Genomic DNA, 21,815 nt, shown 5'->3' with positions numbered 1-21,815 from the left:
GGCCGGCAGCTGCAGCTCTGATTAGACCCCTAGCCTGGGAACCTCCATATGCCGTGGGAGCGGCCCTAGAAAAGACAAAAAGACAAAAAATAAATAAATAAAATAAAATAAAACAGACATGCCAATTTTTACCTCTGAGTTTTGTGCTAAATATTTCTTTGAGTGTCAAGTTTTTGTACAATGCATGATCCATGAGAGCTATAGTTAAATCTTTCATGAAATGTCAACATACCCAATGCCTGGGTTTGAATTTTTCACAAGATGATCTGTTATGCTCATGAGAGATCTCTTTTGAATATAACCATAAGGATTTGTATAATCACCCAGTAGCTATGTAGTATAAGTCATTTTCTCAAGCCACTGATGAATATTCTTCACATGGCAGAACCAAAATCCTTGTTAAAAGATAAGACAAATTATATCGATTTCATTTCCCAGTCAACCAATTCTATCATTCAAAATTAGAAGTTTAGATAAATCACAGTAGTTTTCATTAAAAAATTCTATAGCTTAGTACAGAGTAAAATCTGTTTTAAAAAATGTTAACTGATTTGCTGAGTAGTGTTTCCAGTACATACACATAAATATAAACTATGTGTATATTGTTCAGCACACCTAGTTACATTCTTTTTTATTTTCTTAGGGCCATACCCAAAGCATATGGAAGAGCCCAAGGTAGGGGTTGAATTGAAGCTGTAGCTGCTGGCCTACACCACAGCCACAGTAACACCAGATCCAAGCCGTGTCTGCAACCTACACCACAGCTCATGGCAACGCTGGATCCTTTTTTTTTTTTTGTCTTTTCTAGGGCCGCTCCCACAGCATATGGAGGTTCCCAGGCTAGGGGTCAAATCGGAGCTGTAGCCGCCAGCCTACGCCAGAGCCACAGCAACTCGGAATCCGAGCCGCGTCTGCAACCTATACCATAGCACACGGTAACACTGGATCCTTAACCCACTGAGCAAGGCCAGGGACCGAACCCGCAACCTCATGGTTCCTAGTTGGATTCGTTAACCACTGCACCACTCAGGGAACTCCACAACGCTGAGCAAGACCAGGGATCAAACCTGTAACCTCAGGGTTCCTAGTCAAATTCGTTTCCACTGAGCCACCATGGGAATTTCTCAGTGTGTTTTAAGGAGCTCCAGCCTGTATCAGTTTCTTGGCCAAATTATTATGCAATTTTTTTCATATAAAAATGGAACTATTAAAATTCCAGCATGAATTTGCATCTATGGTATGCTTGGCAAGCAAAATCTTTTTTTTTTTTTTTTTTTTTGTATTTCAAACTTAAGCACCTTTATCGATATAAAAACGCTCTTTCGAAGCCTTCTTAATCTATTTCAAACATTCTCAGTGGGAAGATATGTATTTCCATCTTTGTAGTCAAGGTGTTCTACTGTCTGGTGTTCTTTTCATCATCTCATATTTTCCCATGTGGCTAGGTAGTATTTTGTAATCTTTAAAAATCTATGCATGCAGGCATGTTTTCAATTATGCATCATGACCACTGAATAATCACCTCCTTCAGTAATCTCATTAGTAAAGAAATGTGCAGGTTACACAGCCTTTCTGTGGCAGATTTCATTTTCAGGTTTCTGAAGATGCCACAGCAATACATACGCCATCTCACTTGACCTTCTTACAATATGATGCTGCTATTCTTCCGCTGAGTGGTGGCAGTCTAGGTTCCCGCCCCTTGAACCCAGATACATCTTGGTAATTGTTCTAACAGAATGTGGTGGAAGTTGTCTCTTATACTGTCATATAAGAGACAGTATGGCTTCCACCGGCTTCTCTCCATCTCTGTCTGCACTTATCTTGGGAACTAAGCTGCCATGTTGCCAGAAAGCCCAAACCACATGGAGAAACCACACAGAATTCCAGCCTCAACTGAAGTTCAGGCTAACAGCCAACATCCACCACTAGACAGACCTTCAGATCACAGAGACCCATAGAACCTTCTGTGATCATGGAAGTCTTCCGTTTGGGGTCATATGGTAACTTACTACCACATGAGGCTATTGAGTGACTGTAACACAGCTAGTGTCAGTGAGGAAGTGGAATTTTAAACTTCAGCTAATTTTAGTTCATTTAAACTTACAGAACTACATGGGTGGCTGCTACACTGGACAGTTGAGCTCTTCGCCTTTGACTCTTCCTGCTGCTTTCTTTGTTGCTTTAACAAACATCACGGAGCAGAAACAGGCCATCCTGTGTTCCTAAGTCTTGGAAACATGAGAGATACTAAGTCATTATTGATGGTTTAAACTACTCAGTTTGGGGGTGGTTTGTTACACAGCCATTAATGATGAATACACTCTTTCTACTATTTTTTTTTTTTTTGTTCTCTAGCAAATAAAAATGTGCAAATCTCTCCTATCATTTAAAAGCCCTCACTGTGGTTTTGTGTCTCTTCACAGCCAGGTTTCTTGAACAAGTTGTCTACACTTAACCATCTCACTCACACCGTATTCACTAGTCAACGCCCACTAGGATACAGCTGTGGACAAGGTCACAGCATTAGTTTAGGCTTATTCCTCCCACTCTTGAAAATGCTGGACACCAGCACCCCATCCTGTTGCCATGTTCTCCCCTACTTACTTCTGAGCAAAGCTCATCCTGGCAGAAAAAACCACCCACCCACCCATCCACACACACAATGAGAAATTGCCAAAAATCCCACCTTTTTATGCAGACTAGAAAAGGATACCCCTTTAAGAGACAGACACTCCGTCCTGAGGGCTGATGCAGTCCGTGGCTTGAAAAGTGGAATGTGGGCTGGATTTCAGCCCCTCCTTGCTCCCCTTGGCCAGGTGTCCTCGCAGGGCACCAGCACTGCGGGCCGGGTGAGCTGCACAGTAGCTGTGTTTCTGGGATGAGCTTTTTTTACCTGTGTCCATCAACATTCCTCTCACGGGCTGCTCTGGCTCTCCATAGATGCTGGGGCATGAAACCTCTGGAGGAGGCATGAAGTGGCCTGGGTGTGGATATGCTTCCTAGCTCAAGAGCTCCCCAAACTACAGAACCCTCAGATCCTCAAACAGAGCTGCTTTGCCAGTGTCCCTTCCTGTGCCAAAGCTGTGCCAGGATCCTCAGTGACATGTGGAAATGGGCCTGGCTGCCCCACTATGTGGCATGAAGGCTCCAGGAGAACAGCTCTCTCTGCTACTTCTCACCACATGGTTCAGAACCACCGGTGGAAATGACCGGGGCCAAGGAGCAATACTGCCCTTTCCACATCCATCCTTTAGTCTGCACGCTTCCCAGCACCAACTCCCAAATGTCCCTTCCGCGATCCTTTTCCCTTCATGAAACTTGCCAGCCCACCAGTCCTCAGGGGATCCAAAGGAACTTTAGGATAGCAAAGTAAGAAAAACTTTCAGATGCTTTTTTTTTTTGCCCAAATTAGCCAGACATCTGCGTGGACAGCATGGACAGCATGGTTTAGGGTTTCAGTCCCCTAGAACATAGTAACTTTATTACAAGAGTGGGGAAATATTTCTATGACAGCAGGTCTGTAGACGTATGAGAGGTTACCTTCTGTCTCCACTGGGAAAATCCAAGTTCACCACATGCAGGAGGCTGAGGAAACGGCTGCCTGTGCTCTGCAAGGCTGTTTTCATATCCGAAGGCCTGAGACATGGCAAAACAAGTCACATCCAAAGATATCCAAAGGTTAAACAAGACACTTCAGGCTCTGACCTTCCCACAGTCTATCCTGGGGAGACATATTCAGTATGTGATATATTCCAGCCCAGTAAGAAATGGGATTTTATAATGACGGAGTCTAATCTGTTTGAAAGATCCCAAAGTATTGCTAATTATGTTGATTATAGCTGAAAACAAAAATTTCCAGGGAAACATGCCACACACTTTTTTTCTCTATTTTTTTTGGGGGGGAGAGGGGAAGGGGCTGTTCCCACAGCATACAGAAGTTCCTGGGCCAGGGATTGAACATGTACTGCTACGGTAACCAGAGCCCACAGCAGTGACAATGCCAGATCCTTAACCCACTGAGCCACCAGGGAATCCTTTTTTTCTCCCTATTAATCAGCTTTAGAACACTAAAGTAATAAATGCATTGGTTGTTAATCAGGTGATAAGCGTTTACATTTTTGGTCTAGGTTGAATAAACTCTGTGGTAATAAATAGACTAGAGTTTTCAAGAGAAAAGGAAATACTGTTTTCCCCAAGATGATATTCTTGGATATCACTGTCAAAATATTGTCTGACAGGAGAACATTTCAAGAATGATTAAACTTCTTGTTTGCTTAATGAATTTTTCTTTTTCAGCACAAACTCTTCTCAAAATCTTGAAGTAGAACAATTTCCTTGCCTTTTTTTTTTTTTAAGGGCCGCACTGGCGGCATATGGAAGTTCCCAGGCTAGGGGTTTAATATGAGCTACAGCTGCTGGCCTAGGCCACAGCCTAGCCAGATCCAAGCCAGGTCTGTGACTTAATACCGCAGTTCACGGCAATGCTGGATCCTTAACCCACTGAGAGAGGCCAGGGATGGAACCTGCGTCCTCATGGATCCTCGTCGTTTTCGTTAACTGCAGAGCCACAACGGGAACTCCACAATTTCCTTTCTAACTAGAATCAAGCTACAGTCCTCAAAAATGATGTTTACTAAATTGCAACATTTTAAAGAAAATACTTTAATACTATATACGTTGTGGCTAAGTTTATATTTAAAATCAAATGTGTTTGGATTTTTCTAGGTCCTCTGCTATAAATGTGGCAGGGTGAAAAATTATATTTAGAACATTAATTTTGATAGTTCAAGAAACTGGCCAGTTGGAATTATCAACCTATAACTTGGATAACAATGTTTCTGCGGAACGAAGCTAGAAGAAATTCCCTTTGCTGCTTTGCCCCTTGGGATATCTGGGTGTGGTTTATTTTCTTCTTTGACTAGAATAAAGATATGCAGGAAAATCTTCCTTTACAAATAAAATTCCTTGTTCTTACAAATAAGCTTAAGAAGGGAAAAAAAAAAAAAAAAGCAGCAAGCAGCATATCAAGCCTGGCTTAATCGTTTGCTTATACTGGTGCATATACTGGATATTTTCCAGGTTAACAAAAATAAAGCCACAGGGAAGATGTATGCAGCAGTATATTTAAGCTACTGGCTCACACACATTTTAATGGCGGAAAGTATATAAAAAATATGACGGCGGAAGAAAAACAGTAAGCAGTTATGAAACGTAACAAGTGTTCTTATTCTTTATTAGTTTAAAGGAAGCTGGAACTTGATAACAATATACCACATACGGTTCAGAACCAAACAAAGTCTGCTTAGTTATTTACTTTGCATTTGCTCCTTTTAGGAAGTGAGAAAAAAAACCCGGCTCCATTGGCACTCAAGTTTATTTTCAATTAAAATCCCCATAAATTAGAAAACATCTCATGAAACAGTGGAAATGGAGAAAAAAATGTTACTCAGAAAAAACTTTAAGTATCCAAGTCTTCTACGGTGCCTTGGATTGTGGGATCAAGTCTTACAAGGCCACTTTAAAGAAATGATTCAACCTCTGTGCTCATGTTTAGGATAATACAGAAAAATGTCCTGCCCTCTGATGGAAACACAGGAAAAATTTATACGTGCTTAGTTTTGAGCATTGAAAACACTTCTCCCCGCCCCACAATTCTGCTCATGTCCCACATGAGTTAAAGGATGCCCCTTAGAAACCAGAGCTTTCTGCCATTGTATTTTTTCTAATTAAAATTCAGAGTATTAAACACATCCATGCATACATGACATACCCTTATCACGTACCGGAAGCTCCGATCAAGAGCACTGGCAAAGGCCTATTTCATAACATCATTAAGATTCACTGTATGCGGCTGTTCAGAGAGGCTTTGTCAAAGCAGATAATAACGGCCTGTCAGAAGTGCGCAAACAGAAATTTATATTAAATTGTCCTTTCCCTCCTTTACTAGTGTGGGAATCTAGTTGCATTTCTAGCGTATGGGCTCAGAGGTTCACATAAAAGGCTTCTAGGTTTTAAGATTGTAAAGTAGAGTATTTAAAAAAAATAGTTAAGTGAAAACTATTTGAGTTAGTAGGTGGGGGTATAGTAATCACCCATAATGACTTTATCAAAACAAAAGAAAGTATATCTCAGGGGTGTGAAGGTAGATGGAACTTATGAGTCACAAGGTGGAGTGTTTAATTTGAAACAAGGCAAATAAAAGCATTGCTTTCTTTTCCTGAAGAACCTTTGGGACTCTTTACGTTATAGTTATAATCTCAGAAAATAAAGCCTGCTCATTAAATTTTTTTGTTCTTTTAAATCCTGCTGAGTGAAGATGCCTGGGAGACAAACTTTACATGCTGGCTTCCTGAGTGTAGTCGTTAAGTAGGAATGTTATCTGCCGATTCGATGGCGAAAATTTACTTCTTTAGACTCGATACTTTTCTTTGCCGTGTTCATTGATCACACATATGTGCTGAAACAATAAAGGATTTAAATGCATCAATTTCTTAACACAATATGAGGTGCAGAAAATGGGATGCAGTAAGAGAACAGAATGTTATCTTGTACTTGACTATTGTTCATTTAAATACATACGTATCTATATGTGTGTATACATACCTATATGTATATGCATATACATACACATGCAATATAGGTATACATGCACATATATGTAAAATCTCAAGAGACCCGTTAAAATGCTTGGCAAAGATTTCCTCTCTGTTTTGGTTTTGAGCTCTTTTCTGAATCTGACTCTGTAGGTCTGTAACAACCAGAAATGCTGAGGGTGGGAGATTACAGTTAGCAGTGACGGAGACATACGTCTCCTACCAGTGAAATTACAACTCCTGCAATGAGTGGACCACCAGCCACGGTAATCACAGTGCTGACTCTCCTCTGAGCCCTTTTGGGTAGGAAGAAACGTGTCAGAAATATTCTGATGGCAAGCAACAGAAATGGTGTCAGGTTACTGTCAGCAAAGGAAGTGGGGTGTTGTTGGTAAGAGACTGGAAGAGCTCACAGAGGCAGAGGAAGAGCAGAGTAATGAAGCAACTGGAAAGCAGGAACGGGGTTGGGGGGCGCTCCAGACCTCAGCCCATGGCTTAACGCCCAAATCCCTTGGTCTCTGCGGCTTTTCGTTTGTGTCTAATTTCTAGGGGAGAGAGGGAGAGACTGCTGGGTCCATGCACTTTGGGTAAGACGTCTACCTCTGGGTCCTTCATCAGCAGCCAGGGTCACACACCCGGGGGCCCACGTCTACGTGTTTAAAATCATTTCTCCAAAAGTGGGGAATAGTCATGAGCCACATGCTGCTGTAATTGATATCTTCTAAATTTCAAGCACTGACACAAAGTAGTTTATAGAATATCAACTATTATTCTAGTGGGGTGGAGACACAGTCGATGACTGTGGAGAAAAAAGTCACTAACAAGCTATGGTTCTGCTTTAAACGTCCTTATTTCCTGAGTACAAAAGAGAGATAATCATAACTGCTTCCACCATGCTACACCTACCTTGGGGATTCACTGGGATTCACTGGGATTATGAATGCCAAGTGCCTAGAATGTTCCTGACACAGAAGATACACCATAAACGGCAGCCATCATTACAACTATTTCAAAAATGTGTTAAACTGATACCACTCTTAAGTTCTTGTAAAAAGGGGGCTAGGGATTTGCATGCAAGACTTACATTCAGATCTCTGAAGTATTCATTGTAATCTAAGGCATAACCCACAACAAATAAGTTTGGAATCTCAAATCCAGCATCTGAGCAGGGAGAGAGAGGGAAAAAAAAGGAACACAATTTAAATAAGTATAAAGCCTACGATATGTTATTGCTGGCATTTAACCTGTGAGGACCTTCCGTTAGGCAGAAATAAGTGGAAAAAGTGATCAGCAATGCATACGATGAGCCCAATAAGACCTGAACTGGAGTGACTACTCAGGGAGGCAGGACAAACAAGCAAACATACAGTGAAAGACGACTGTCCTCCTCTTTTAGAGAGCTGAAAAAGGGCTCAGGCAGCCCAGTGGATAACAAGAAGTATGCATGAGTCAGGCATGTAGCCTTGTTGTTCCAAAGCAAGCAGTATCCAATGATATCATGCCAAAGGAAACACTTTGCAAAGCATGAAGTGCAGTTCAAACAGAAGGTATTCTGATACTGTAATATGTGAAGAGAGGCACAGGCTGTTGCACTAGGAAGCTGTCCTCCCGTTGTGCTCAGTGTCCTTGGTTGGATAAAGGGCTGGAAAGCAAAAACTGGGAGACAAGATGAAAGGAAATGGCACTGTTCACCTCGAGGAAAACAATGCTAAGGGTTATTCTAATGCTCGTCTTCGAGTCCACAATGCAGATGATGTTAATTGGCTCTCTGTCTCCACTGAGGACAGAATGAGCGTAAATGGACTGAAATGCAGTACGAAGTACTTAGGTTAAGCTAAGGATGGATATATTGAAAGGAAGATGATTTTTATTGAAAAGGATTCTTAAGGAACATACAATAGCTCTTCTTCTTCAGGTCTTGAAACTGAATAAATATGCCTATAGCCCAGTGACTTTTCAAATTTTTCCCAGTTCTAGGGAATCTTATGTTTGTTTATTACAGTATTACGGATGAGAGGTGGACTTGTTTACTTTTATGAAATGGTACTTTGGCAGAGTCAGTAGATTTACAGCCCAGAGTAAGTTATCTCCATGGTGATTCTTCGCCACCACTTTGATCCTTCTGACCCAGGATGAAACCAACTGGTTCCTACTTGCAGAAAGTGTTAGAGGGGTGGGATTTATTTTTCTAAGGATTGAATTATGGGTCACTGTTAGGAAGCCCATTTGATCCCTCTAGATTCCAAGTTTCTTGAGAAAAATAATCAAAGAGGAGAAGCAGAACAGAAAAAAAGATGTCAGAGCATATGAAAGGCGTCATTGAGCATAAAGGGAAAAGTCAATTATGAGAAAAGACCAAAAAGTACAAAGCCTCAGAAATCCAGGAAAAAAGACAAAACAGAGATTCTGAGCAAGCTAAAAGAATATCAGCAAATCCCAGGACACCCTGGTTGGAAGGATAACAATGACTTTCCAATGCAATGCAATCCCTACTACAGGCTTGACAACTCAGACTGGGAAAAGCTCAGAAGGTAAAACCTTCAGAGCTGTCATGGCATAAAAGGACAATGGAGCAGTAGGACAGAATAGTCAGGAACTACTGTGACTGATCTCTAGCTGGTAAACAGGTGCAGTTTCTACATTTATATTCGTAATTGCAGATATTCCTTATAGATGTAGCATAAGAATAAGAGCCGTGATTGTAACCGGACTGCCAGGGTTATGAGCTGACGCTACGCTTGGCAAACTCTTTAACCTGATTGGGTTCAACATCCTCATCTTTAAAACAGGCACCACACAGCACCTACTTTAGAGGAATGTTGTGAGGATTAAATGTGTTAATCTCCGTGTAGCTTTTAGAACAGAGTCAAGTACATCATAATCTCTATGTTTGTGAGTCTCTGTTGTTGTTTTTTTCCTTTTTAGGGCCACACCCTTGGCACATGGAGGTTTCGAGGCTAGGGGTCCAATCGGAGCTGTATCTGCTAGCCTACACCACAGACACAGCCACGCCAGATCTGAGCCACATCTTCGACCTACACCGCAGCTCACAGTAACACCAGATCCTTAATCCCCTGAGCGAGGCCAGGGATTGAACCCAAAACCTCATGGTTCCTAGTTGGATTCGTTTCCGCTGCACCACGATGGGAACTCCTGTAAGTTCATTTGTACTTTTTTTTTTTTAGATCCCACATATAAATGATGTCATATGCTATTTGTCTTTGTCTGGCTTGGGCTTCACTTAGTATGATAATTTCTAATTCCGTCCATGTTGTTGCAAGTAGCATTTCATTTTTTGGTGGCTGAGTAATATTCCACTGTGTGTATATGTGTTCATATATACACACATCCTTTTATCCATTCCTCTGTTGATGGACATTTAGGGTGCCTCCATGTCTTGGTTATTGTGAATAGTGCTGCTATGAACATAGGGGTGCACATATCTTTTCAAATTATAATTTTCTCCAGATATAGGGCCAAGAGTGGGATTGCTGGGTCATGTGGTAACTCAAAACAATAAAGAGATCACAGACATAGAGAACAAGCTTAGGGTTACCATAGGGAAGGGGGGGTAAATTAGGAGGTTGGGATTAACATATACATACCACTGTATATAAAATAGATAACCAACAAGGACAAATTGTATAGCACAGGGAACTATACCCAATATTTTGTAATAACCTATAAAAGAAAATAATCTGAAAAAGAAAATACATTTATATATAAAACTGAACCACTGCACTGTATACCTAAAACTAACATGACATTGCAAAGAAAGTATATGTCAGTTAAAAAATTTTTTAATTCTCTTACTGGGGTTAGCTGCTATTATTTTATTTACGCTGTTGCTATGACACAAGAAATTTGTAACTAGTGGGGTATGTCTGAAGTGATGTCTTTCAACTTGATTTGAAATCTTATCTCTATAGTATCTTACGTACTGTAGGAAATTTTACATGATTTCCTTAGAAGGTTTCTGTTTTTCAAACTTGTCCAACCTAACTATATCCAGATTATATTCCCCAAGCCAGTAATTGGACAGGAACATGCAATTGGGTCTATTTGGCCAGACCTGACACAGTCTAGATTTAATACATCCCACCTAGGAATGAAACTTGTTTTTAGAAGAAAGAATCACTGGTTCTAATGTCAATGGCACACGACCCATCCATAGCATGCTTCTCATTCTAATGTTTGTTCAGCTTGCTGATGAGAACTGTAGCCAAATTATCCCAAAGGCTTTTGTGCAAATGTAAGTCACAAAAAAAAAAAAAAAAAAAAAATCAAGCTGAAGTTTGCCTATACAAGCTGGAAAAAAAAATCGCCTCTAGTGTTAGAACAATAAATAATCGAGCAGCTTATTTATTCTTTCTGGCATTCGAGCTATTCATATCATGGGGAGGAGGTAGGAAAATGCCTGAGATAAGGAAAGTCCTTTAGAACACACGCCTGAACTCAAGTGTGAAGATGGGACCTAGAGATACTTGCTCTGCTAATTCTCTGTGTTACTGAACTTCTGTTTGGAGGTGGTGCAGAGGCGCCTGGGAGTTCCCCTTCTGGGCGCTGAAATTCAGGCTTGCTGAAGCTCAGCACTGTGCGTGGTCTGCTCTCAGTCCTGGAGGTAGTAGGAGAATCCCTCTCAACCTCCACAGTGTCTCTCTGTGTCCAACTGGTGGGCACAGAGGCCAAGACAGGAATCCTGTGCATGAGAGGGTCCAGGGGGAGTCAAGTCTCCCCCTATTCCCCTGAAGCTGATTTAGCTGAGTTCTTTGGAATGACGGTGCTATGGAAAACCTAAAAATAAAAACATCCAATATACACAGCAGAGTTCCTGGGAAAGATGCCATTATTATTATTATTATTTGGCCGCACTCATGGCATGTGGAAGTTCCCAGGCCAGGGATCGGACCCATGCCACAACAGTAACCTGAACCACAGCAGTGGCAGTGCCATACTCTTAACCTCTCAGCTTCCAGGGAACTCCAAAGATGCAAATTTGAAAATGAAAATGCCTGGCTGTAGAGGGTTCCATTGCTGGAGCATTTATGGGACCATCAAATCTTTATAGCTTCCGTTTTGCACGGAGTTTGACCAACTAGGAAACCAAAAATTCTTAAACACAAAACAATACCACCCGCCAGCAACCAATTGACAAAAACCAAAAACCAACCAACCAAACAAAAAAAACCCAACTCCCCCCAACAACAACAAAACCAAAATGCACTTACAGTCAGGTCTAAAGCCATCACTTCTAGGTGTTCTCTTCACCAACAAACTATCATTAGGGGAAAAAAAAAAGCTTTAGTGATCCGGATAAAATGTTTGTGAACTGCAAATAGAATTCAACATCATTAATTTTTTTTCTTTACATTGAAAAATAATGACAGTAGGATATAGTTGTATGGTGAAGTTAACACATTCAATCATTCTCAAAATCTAAAAAAGAATTGAACAGCATTAGAATATACATTTGAAAGATGCATCTTTCCCTCGAGCATGTGGCATGAGGGCATCAGCACAGCCCTCAAATTCCCTCGTGCGGCCCCCCATCAGGGAGATCCTGGGTAAAAGGAAGAGGGAGATGGCACTGGCCCTGGGGCTCAGCCAGCTGCTCCTGGAAACAGCTAATGGAGGCTAGGAAAGCGGGGCTCACCCGCACAGCAAAGCATGTCCTCTTCCCTTTTCCTCTCTCTCAGCCTAGCCGTCAAAAGGGCTGTTTGTTCAGTGTGGTCGAATCATAACATTCCCGGGCAAAGGGTCACTGGTTTGGAATCAACTGCCCTCTTTGAAAAGAGCATCCCTCCTGAGCTGGTTTGGAAAGACAGAAACAAGGACGACGTGAATGTCTTACTCACCTGGCCACCTTAATCATGTTGGGCTTGTATTTCTCTATGCTACTGAGCAACGCTTTCATGGTCCTCCCGGTTCCAACAACATCCTTTGCAAAGAGGACAGACAAATTCAACTCTTAGTGCATGTGGGCTGCGTGAAAAGGCTTTTCATCCAGACAGATGATTCTAGCCCTTATTAATAATGCATCATCATTAGAATTGCTGTCAAATTGGAGTCAAAGTAAGAGGCAGAGCTGGTTCTAATTTTTAGACAGGTGCTTCCTTCTGGAAGCTCGGTTTGGGGAAAGACTGTGGTGACTCCTTCCCCCGGAATCCTTGAGCTGTGTGGAAAGGCTAATTGCAGCCTTTGGAGAGCATGTGGGGCTCTTCATCGAGTGCATTTGGGCTTGTGCATGCACATTCAAGGACTGAATTTGGCCCCGAGGTTATGTAACATGACACAGGACCCATGAATTTTCATGGACATGGGATGTACATCTGAATACGCTGAATGGATAAACGCCTCCCCTTGCCCTCCCCACTTAATAGGGGCTCCACGGCTGGGAAGTGAGATGTGTCTGGACAGCAGCTGCTGACAGCCTGTGAGTTCTGAGGGTGCGGGGCTGCCGAGAGCTGACGCTCATCCCCACTGATGAGCTGCTGCACAATTAGGGCAGAATGGGCGGCCGAAATGCATTGTCCTTAGGACAGAAATCAGCTGCCAGGATCTGATTACCAAAACAACAGGTCTGAATTTAGCCTGGGTTGGGCAATTCATCTGGCTAGAGGGTCTCCTTCCCCTGTTCTGTCTGAGCCAGAAGCACTGCAGGTGCATATGGCCCACACAGGCAACTGTAACAAAACTGGAAAACGGCTCCCCTGAATTTCTGCCAGCTGATAAGACAGGCGTGCTGTGCCACAGGACCCCTTCTTTCTCTTTCCTTTGTCTTCTTTTTATTTTTTAAAACAGAAAACCAAATAAAGTTAAATTACAGCTTTCCCCTGGATCACCATTTTATTTTATTTTTAAACAGGAACAGACTTTTATTTTCCTTTTTCTTTTTTTTCTGGTTATGCCTGTAGCATGTGGAAGTTCCTGGGCTAGGCATCGAACCTGCACCACAGCAGTGAATGGAGCCACAGCAGTGACAATGCCAGATCCTTAGGTCACCAGGGAACTCCATGGATAACCATTTGAAAATGGATTCTAGTTATGATTTGGATGTTGAAGGGATGTTCCAGGTCATTAGAGGTCATTGGCAAGAACACTGAATTAATGAGGGTAAAGAGAGTTCTAACTTTGGTTTTACTACTTAAAAAATCTGGTTCGATGGGCTTGTTTCCTCTTTTGTAAAAATGCCTGATTCGCAGAAAGGTATAAGAACCAAGAGACATGTGCGGCATTTGATATAAAACAGGATAAAGTACCATGTGACTGTTATTACACAGCTTTCATATTAAGTTATTCCAAGCCGCATTCTAGTGGACCCCTCTTGTATAAACGTGGAGCCCTGCACATAGTGGGAATTCCGTAAATCAAATCCTCAGCCAATTTGACAATAAGTTCTATACTTCAAAACTCACTGTTAGATTTTTTTCAATTTCCAGATATGGAGAAAGAAAGCTTACCTCAACAATGAGGACATTCTGAAATTAAAACAAACAAACAATTATTCAGAATATGATGCAAACCCTGGCTCTTAAGATAAACACACATTTTTGCCTACAGTTAGAATTTCACAATTAGCTTAGCTGGTCGTCCGCCATCCATTTCACCCCAGTGCTTGGAGATAATTCTTGGACTTCCAGATTCACTTTGACAGTCTTTCTAGAATTACTTAGTGCTGCAATATGGGTGTGTACGTTCAGGTTAGGGGCAGGCTTACTTTAGACCCTCTACCTGTCTGAAGAGCAATCTATAAAGTCATCTGACCGCAATCCTTCCGTCTCCCGACCCAGCATTCTCTGGGACACAAAGCGCACTAAGAGTCCACCAAATAAACAACCTGACAGCATCACTAACAGAAACAGCACTCTGTGCAAGGATCCTGTAGTCAGCTGGGACAGCCCTATTCCAGTGTAGCCACCACAGTCGTCAGAGATTCTCTACTTACTCTTGGATTTTCAACCCGGAGGAAGGGAGGGTGCCTGCTTTATATTTTTAGTGACCTGGTCATATCCCTTGCCCTGTGCTTTCAAGGTTTCCCTCCACTTTCCCCCCAGGAACGCTGACTATGTTTCATTGTAACTTCTTGAGTGATACCTATCTTCCCCTCTAGACTAGAAACTCCATGTGGGTGGGAATCATGTTTTTCTCCCTTACGATCCTATTCTCAGTCCCTAGTACAAACAGACGCTCAATAATTACACTTATTCATGACCTCAAGTCAATCAATTAAATGGATTAGTAGTTACAGGTCAATACCACCCCATCATATTATAATATCACTATGTTAATATGTCATTCCCATTAAAAAGATGCTCTGGATATTCTCCTTCATGCAATGGTGTCTTCCCCCCCCTTTTTTTTTGGCCTTGCCCACGGCACGCAGAAATTGACAGGCCAGGGATCGAAGCCATGCCACAGAAGTGACCTGAGTTGCTGCAGTGACGACGCCGGATCTTTAACTTGCTGCGCCACAAGAGAGCTCCAATAGTGTCTTTCTTTTAGCTACCTTTTCATTTATCCCTATGATTCATGTAATACTTTAAAAATTCTATCAAACCTTACACCTTGGGTTTCTTACTTATGTCTAATGTAAAAGAGATTTAAGCAATGAAAACGTTAACCAACCCACCAAAACTGTTAAATTTGTAGCATTCTACCTTATGTGTCAAATGCATTCTTAGGTGGAAACATCTTCTGGAAACATTCTTCCTTATAGGTACAGCATTTTTATTCATTAACTCCATCAAAGAATCTTAATTCTATCATTAAAATAAATGATTATTGTCTTTTTTTTTTTTTTTTTAAGAGCCACACTTCGGCATATGGCAGTTCCCAGGCTAGGGCTCGAATTGGAGCTACAGTCACTGGCCTACACCACAGCCACAGCAACATTGGATCCTTAACCCACTGAGAGAGGCCAGGGATCAAACCTACATCCTCATGGATCCTCGTTGGGTTTATTAACCGCTGAGCCATGAAGGGAAGTCCCTACTGTGTCTGTTTTTAAAATAGGTTATGCCTACGGTATCTCCTGTGGGCCCCACTGACAGAGAGGTCCCCTTGGTCCTCCGAACACGTTTGCTACATTCCGAACCATCAACCCACCACAGCGAGTTAGGATGTGCATTTCTAGTTCGATTGAGGCTTACTAACCATGCCTATCAACCAACCAGAATACTAGGAGGGAATACTTGGTTAATTTAATGTCCTACTTCACAATCTCTTTTTTGTTTCACTCTTATAATGAGAAACCTTTTGAAACTGTTAGTCTGCATGCCTGCCTAATTAAATAAAGGGCACTGGACAGAGTTACATCTGTTTTTTGAAAGTTCAGAACCTTGCAAAATGAGAGCCAGCCTTGAAAAGATGAACTTCAACTACAAGATACAGTGGGGGCTGGGAAGTGGAATTTGGCTATGTACAAAGCTAGAGGTATAATGTCAAAATTAATGAAACACATTTTTAAAGCCAAGGTAATGCAAACATGTTTATAATCTAATAGAAAAGTCTGAAGATTTTCTAGATGTTGATGTTTCTGTTAAAAAGTATTTTAAAATGCTTATATACTTTATGCTAAGTTATCATGATGTTTTATATTACGCATAGCCAAAATTAGTGCATCGAACAAAACTGGCAACCATTTATTTTTTTTTTACTTTTCCAGTTTTACTGACATATGATTGACATACACCACTGTGTTAAAGATGTACTGCATGATGGTTTAACTTAGATATACTGTGAAATTATTACTGTAATACTGTAATAAGTTTAGTCAGCGTTCACTACCTCATGTCGATATGATTAAAAGAAAAAAATTTTCCTTGTGATGAGAACTCTGAGGATTTACTCTTTTAATAACTCATACATATATATATGTCACTCAGGAGCGTTAACTGTATTTATCGTGTTGTATATTACATCCTTAGTACTTATTTGTCTTATAACTGGAAGTTTGTATATTTTGACCAGCTTCCTCTCATTCCCCAGCCTCCCACTCCCTGCCTCTGGTAACCACACATTTGATATCTTCTTTTATGAGTTTGGTTTTGTTTTTAGATTCCACTTATAGATGAGAGCATACAGGATTTGTTTTTCTCTGACTTATTTCACTTAGCATAATGCCTTCAAGGTCCATCCATGTTGTTGAAAATGGCTGGATTTCCTTGCTTTTTTTAAATGGCTGAATAAAATTCCATCATACGTTTACCACACCTCTGTATGTGACAATAATTTCTTCTTCTTCTTTTTTTTTTTTTTTTTTTTTTTTTTTGTCTTTTCTAGGGCCACATCTGTGGCATATGGAGGTTCCCAGGCTAGGGATCGAATTGGAGCTATAGCTGCCAGCCTACACCACAGCCACAGCAACGTGGGATCTGAGTCACATCTGCGACCTACACCACAGCTCATGGCAACGCCAGATCCTTAACCCACTGAGCAAGGCCAGGGATCGAACCCACAACCTCATGGTTCCTAGTTGGATTAGTTAACCACTGAGCCACGACGGTAACTCCCTGATTTCTTAATATCATATAAACCTGGCACATGTTTAAATTTCTTTAGCTGTCCTTCAAATGGCTTTTGTGGTAGCTGGTTAGTCCAATAGAAGACCAGGCACTAGATCTTTAATTCTCTTTTAATTTAGAATATTCCCCTCCCCTGTACTTCTATTAACAATTTTATGCACATCTATTTCCTCTACTATATGATAGATGAGAATTTAGTTCTTTTACTCTACCTCATTTCCTTTCTCCATCCCCCAGTGTTATCTTGTTATGACTCTATCTTCTTGCACTTTTCCCACTAAAAAGTCAAGTAGTATAATATTTCCTTTTAGAACCTGTTTCCTTTTCTTGGAATTTCTAATTGTTTTTCATATCATCTTCCAGTGTCTTATACTGCAATAACCCTTCTTCTTCTTTTTTTTCTTGCTCTTTTTCAGGGCCACACTCGCAGCATGTAGAAGTTCCCAGGCTAGGAATCAGAGCTAGAGCTGCTGGCCTAAGCCATAGCCGCAGCAACGCCAGATCCAAGCCATGTTGTAGACCTACACCACAGCTCATGGCAACACCAGATCCTTAGCGAGGCCAGGGATTGAACCCGAAAGCCTCATCGTTCCTAGTCGGATTCATTTCCGTTTCCGCTGTGCCACAGCAGGAACTTTGGTCCTTTTGGAAGATTGGCTCTGCCACGCAAAACAAGAAGTAGCCTGAGTGGGGAGAAAGTGACTCCCCCAACTTCGGAAGCATTTTCAGAACTAAGAGAACTAATTTCTTTACACTTTAATGGACCAAGATTAGTTCTACAAGCTAAGAGACAAAGACTAACTCATCTTTATAGGATCAGCATGTAACCTGGAGACTGGTATGCAGTAGATGATCAAAAAAATTGTCTTGGAACAAATCAACAATTCCCACCTCCTTTCTTTCTCTAGTTCATTACACCTTTTTGTTTTCCCTCCTATGTCCGTGGCAAGCAGAAATTCCTATACCAGGGATGGAACCCTCGCTAGAGCAGTGGCAACGCTAAATCCTTAACCTGCTAGACCACCAGGGAACTCCATCTAGTTCATGAAACTTTTTGACAGATCCCCTCCATTTTTTTGCTTAATGATGTGCAATGCCTCCTTGACTGAGCCATCATTAATGTCTATTGCTTTTAATTTTTTTTTCTTTTTAGGGTCTCACCTGTAGCATATGGAAGTTCCTGGGCTAGGGGTTAATTAGAGCTGCAGCTGCAGGCCTATGCCACCACCATGGCAACAGTGGATCTGAGCCACATCTGTGCTGCAGCTTGCGGCAATGCCAGATCTTTAACTCACTGAGTGGGGCCAGGGATCAAACATGAACACTATATCAGGCTCTTAATCCGATGGGCCACAACAAGAACTCCTATTACTTTTAATTTTGCATTAAGACATCTTCTAAAATTCCCATGTTTTTTGAGTGAGCAACCTTGGGAATTTTTTCAGAACACTGTGCCTCCTTAAACACTTCCAATCTGATAACTCCCATCACTGAGTCTGAGATGTTTGCCAGTTACTGTCTTAGTCATCTCATCACACCTAGCTCATTTCCTCCCAGAAAGCCAGTAAAACCTGCAGCCTGGGGGCTGCAAGCAAAAATTCTATGGGGAATCCAGTCCTTTCTTTGCTAGTGTATGATCCTGATTGAAACTAGTCCCACTGAGTTTCCTAAAGGGGGCAACAAAAAGGAAGAAAGAGAAGAAAAAAAAGGAAAGAGTTATGCCAATAGAAATGGTTTTCTTAAATAGGTTATTCCTCCCTTTAGTCTTTGAAAATGCAAAACGATCAGCACACCACAGTTAAATCTGCCGCAATGTATTCTTGCGGCAGTGGTCACACCAAAGAAAGGGGTGGCAGGAGGGGTGATGAGTGGGTTGTGGATGCTGAACGTGAGTGGGAGTGTGAATATAAACCCCACGGAGAAAGGCATGCAGCTCAGCCTTGCACTGTATGTGATAATTCACAAAATTGCCAGAATCATCAGTCGGTGGGCATTTCCGTTATTGTCCTCAGCCTAGTCAGAAGCAATGAAAAGGAATGATTTAAACAGTTAAGGCAGCCAAGGAGGAAATTTTGGCAGGTTCTGATGCTTCACTCTGGCATCTGATTATAAACTTATTTGGGGTGGGGGGATGGCATGTCTCCTGGAATCTTGCACTTAACCTGTGCATCTGTGTTTTTCCATTGCCTGATTTGGAACTGTTTCCATGCCTGTAGTTTTTGCCACCTTTTCAGAGATTTCTCTTGAACATGAATAAAATCTTCTTGCTTTAATGGATGCACACATTTTATGAAGGGCCAGGATTAAATCAACTTTGAAAAAAAATCAGCCAGCGAGCGTTGTGCAGACAGCTCAAACACAGCGAATGAAACGCCTTTAACTAACACTGCGAACTGAAGGGGCCACTTAACTGAATCCTTGAGAGCTCCCTTTATTCAACAGCCGTGACCTATTTAGAACCATGACTCAGCCAGCCTTTCTTGGGAGCTTCTTTTTGGTTTAAATAAAAAGAAAGAAGGAAAGAATGAAGGAAGGCAGGGAGGAAGAAAGGAAAGAAAAAGAAAAGAAGGAAAGAAAGAAAGAAAGAAAGAAAGAAAGAAAGAAAGAAAGAAAGAAAGAAAGAAAGAAAGGAAGAAAAAGAAAGGAAGAAAGAAAGAAAGAAGGAAGGAAAGAAGGGAAGAAAGAAGGGAAGAAAGAAAGAGAAAGAGGAAGGGAAGGAAAGAAAGAAAAGTTAATAAAAGAAGCCAAGACACGGAAAGGAGCACGGGGGCTGTGTAGTGTCTCCCTTTCCTGAATATTTTAGCTTGCACATCTTTAGGGAACTTAAGAAGTTACCTAGTAGTTATGGGGCTTATAATGGAAAATTATATAGGTGATTTCTCCATGTTTTTAAAAGTTCTTTTATAGACAAATTTGATCTTAAAAAATCCTTCTAATTCTCCTTCCTTCATGAATCATTGGCACTTCAAACCCAACAGGTCCCAAATGACCTCATCAGTCCTTTCCATCCCACCTCCATTTACCAAAAATCTCTGTTTCCTCCTAATTTCCTAAATCTGTTATTGTTCCTGTACTCATTTTTACTCCCTCTCTTTAAAAAAAATTTTTTTTTCTTCTACTAAGTCTGACAACCATAATTGACAGGCTTCTGAAAGGTTTTCGGAAGGCAAGTTATGTGAGCCCATTTATATTTTAAGATCCCTTTGACTCCTTCTTGGAGAATGCTTTGGAGGGTGGCAAAAGTTAAGGGAGGGCAGAAGTTCAAGGAGACTAGTTAGGCTATCCCAGCAGCCCAGAAGACGGAGAGTGGTTTCACTCGAGACCAGTCTTCTCCAATTTTAATGTGCATAGGAAGCGTCTGGGGAATCTTGTTATAACGAAGATTTAATTCAGTAGATCTGGGATGGGGTCTGAGATACCTCCTTTTTTGTCTCTTTAGGGCCACACCCATGGCATATGGAAGTTCCCAGGATAGGCGTTGAATCAGAGCTGTAGCTGCTGGCCTACGTCACAGTACCAGCAACCTGAGATCTGAGGTGCATCTGCAAACTACATCACAGCTCATGGCAATGCCACATCTTCAGCCCACTGAGCGAGGCCATGTCCGTATCCTCATGGATACTAGCTAGGTTTGCTACCACTGAGCCATGACAGGAATTCCCTACCTCATTTTTTTTGTTTTTTTTTTTGCTGCACCCTCGGTATACAGAAACTCCTAGACCAGTTATCGAACCCCCACACTGCAGTGACAGTGCCAGATCCTTAACCACTAGGCCACCAGAAAACTCCTGAGATACTGCATTTCTTTTTCATCTTCTTTCCTCCTTCTTTTTTTTTCTTCTGTTCAGGAAGCATTCTTATTGCTCCAAGTTAAATAATTTTCATGGACAGAGAATCAACACATTTATAAAATTTTCTGCATTGCCTTGCTCAGCTTCCAAATCTTGTGTTTTACAGACATACCCACGTATTTCTCTCCAGTAGGGACCATCATCCCACCCATGACTGATGGATCAATCTTAACTTCAATTTCAAGCCTTGGTCTTTACTTAGGAAGCTCTTCAGGACCATTTTTAATTTGGTAAGAGTGGCTTCATCTAAAGGAGATGCAGTGGTAACTGTGCAAGGTACTTCTCCACGGTGGACACTTACGGTAGGAAAGGCAGGCATGACTCCAGGGGTGTTGCTCATGTGACCGTTTTCAGCAAGCAAATTGGTTGTGTTGGATGTGAGGGGAGAAAACCTCTCTTCTGCAGTTATGCTGCTTAAGCCTTTCACTTTGATGGAATGCTTTACCAAGGATTCATAACACAAGAAGCCATTTGGGGTTCCTTCAAGATCCTGCAGTTATGCTGCTTAAGCCTTTCACTTTGATGGAATGCTTTACCAAGGATTCATAACACAAGAAGCCATTTGGGGTTCCTTCAAGATTTGGGGTTCCCTCAACAATTCCTTTTCTACTTGCTCCGGTTTATTCTGTTCAGATGCAGCATAATAAAGAGCAGTGGCATAGCAACCTTTAATACCATACAGCTGAACAGGTGGCCTCACAAGCTTGGCAAATGGCCTGACCACAGATGTACTGAAGCATTGCACCCCTGTTCTCTCACTTGCAGGAGAGCCTGGGCACTGCTGGGGTGGCCATCTTCTCCTGGTGGCTTCAGGTCTGCATTTCTAATAAGCCTCTGGATGGTGCTGA

General features: G+C 41.6%; 1 protein-coding gene and 1 long non-coding RNA gene across 3 annotated transcripts in view; both read right to left on the bottom strand.

Moving 5' to 3' along the window:
* LOC110255696 lies at nucleotides 1,241-4,441 on the bottom strand. Its single transcript, XR_002336365.1, has 2 exons — nucleotides 3,541-4,441; nucleotides 1,241-2,228 (listed from the first exon to the last, which is right to left on the bottom strand). It is a non-coding gene; the product is annotated as an uncharacterized LOC110255696 (long non-coding RNA).
* PRTFDC1 (phosphoribosyl transferase domain containing 1) overlaps nucleotides 5,206-21,815 on the bottom strand; it is a 92,834-nt gene continuing 76,224 nt past the window's right edge. The window contains exons 5-9 of one of the 2 annotated variants that reach the window (XM_003130768.5): nucleotides 14,054-14,071; nucleotides 12,449-12,531; nucleotides 11,822-11,868; nucleotides 7,678-7,754; nucleotides 5,206-6,457 (exon numbers count right to left, since the gene is read on the bottom strand). In XM_003130768.5, coding sequence (XP_003130816.5) covers nucleotides 6,410-6,457; nucleotides 7,678-7,754; nucleotides 11,822-11,868; nucleotides 12,449-12,531; nucleotides 14,054-14,071 — 273 coding nt within the window. In that variant the 3' untranslated portion in view covers nucleotides 5,206-6,409. The remainder of the gene's footprint in view (nucleotides 6,458-7,677; nucleotides 7,755-11,821; nucleotides 11,869-12,448; nucleotides 12,532-14,053; nucleotides 14,072-21,815) is intronic. The other variant, XM_013989731.2, reaches the window with a different exon arrangement.

This window comes from Sus scrofa, chromosome 10, assembly GCF_000003025.6.
Source record: "Sus scrofa isolate TJ Tabasco breed Duroc chromosome 10, Sscrofa11.1, whole genome shotgun sequence".
Lineage (NCBI taxonomy): Eukaryota > Metazoa > Chordata > Mammalia > Artiodactyla > Suidae > Sus > Sus scrofa.
The sequence above is the reverse complement of the archived record's forward strand: the minus strand, read 5'-3'. Positions and strand labels throughout refer to the sequence as shown.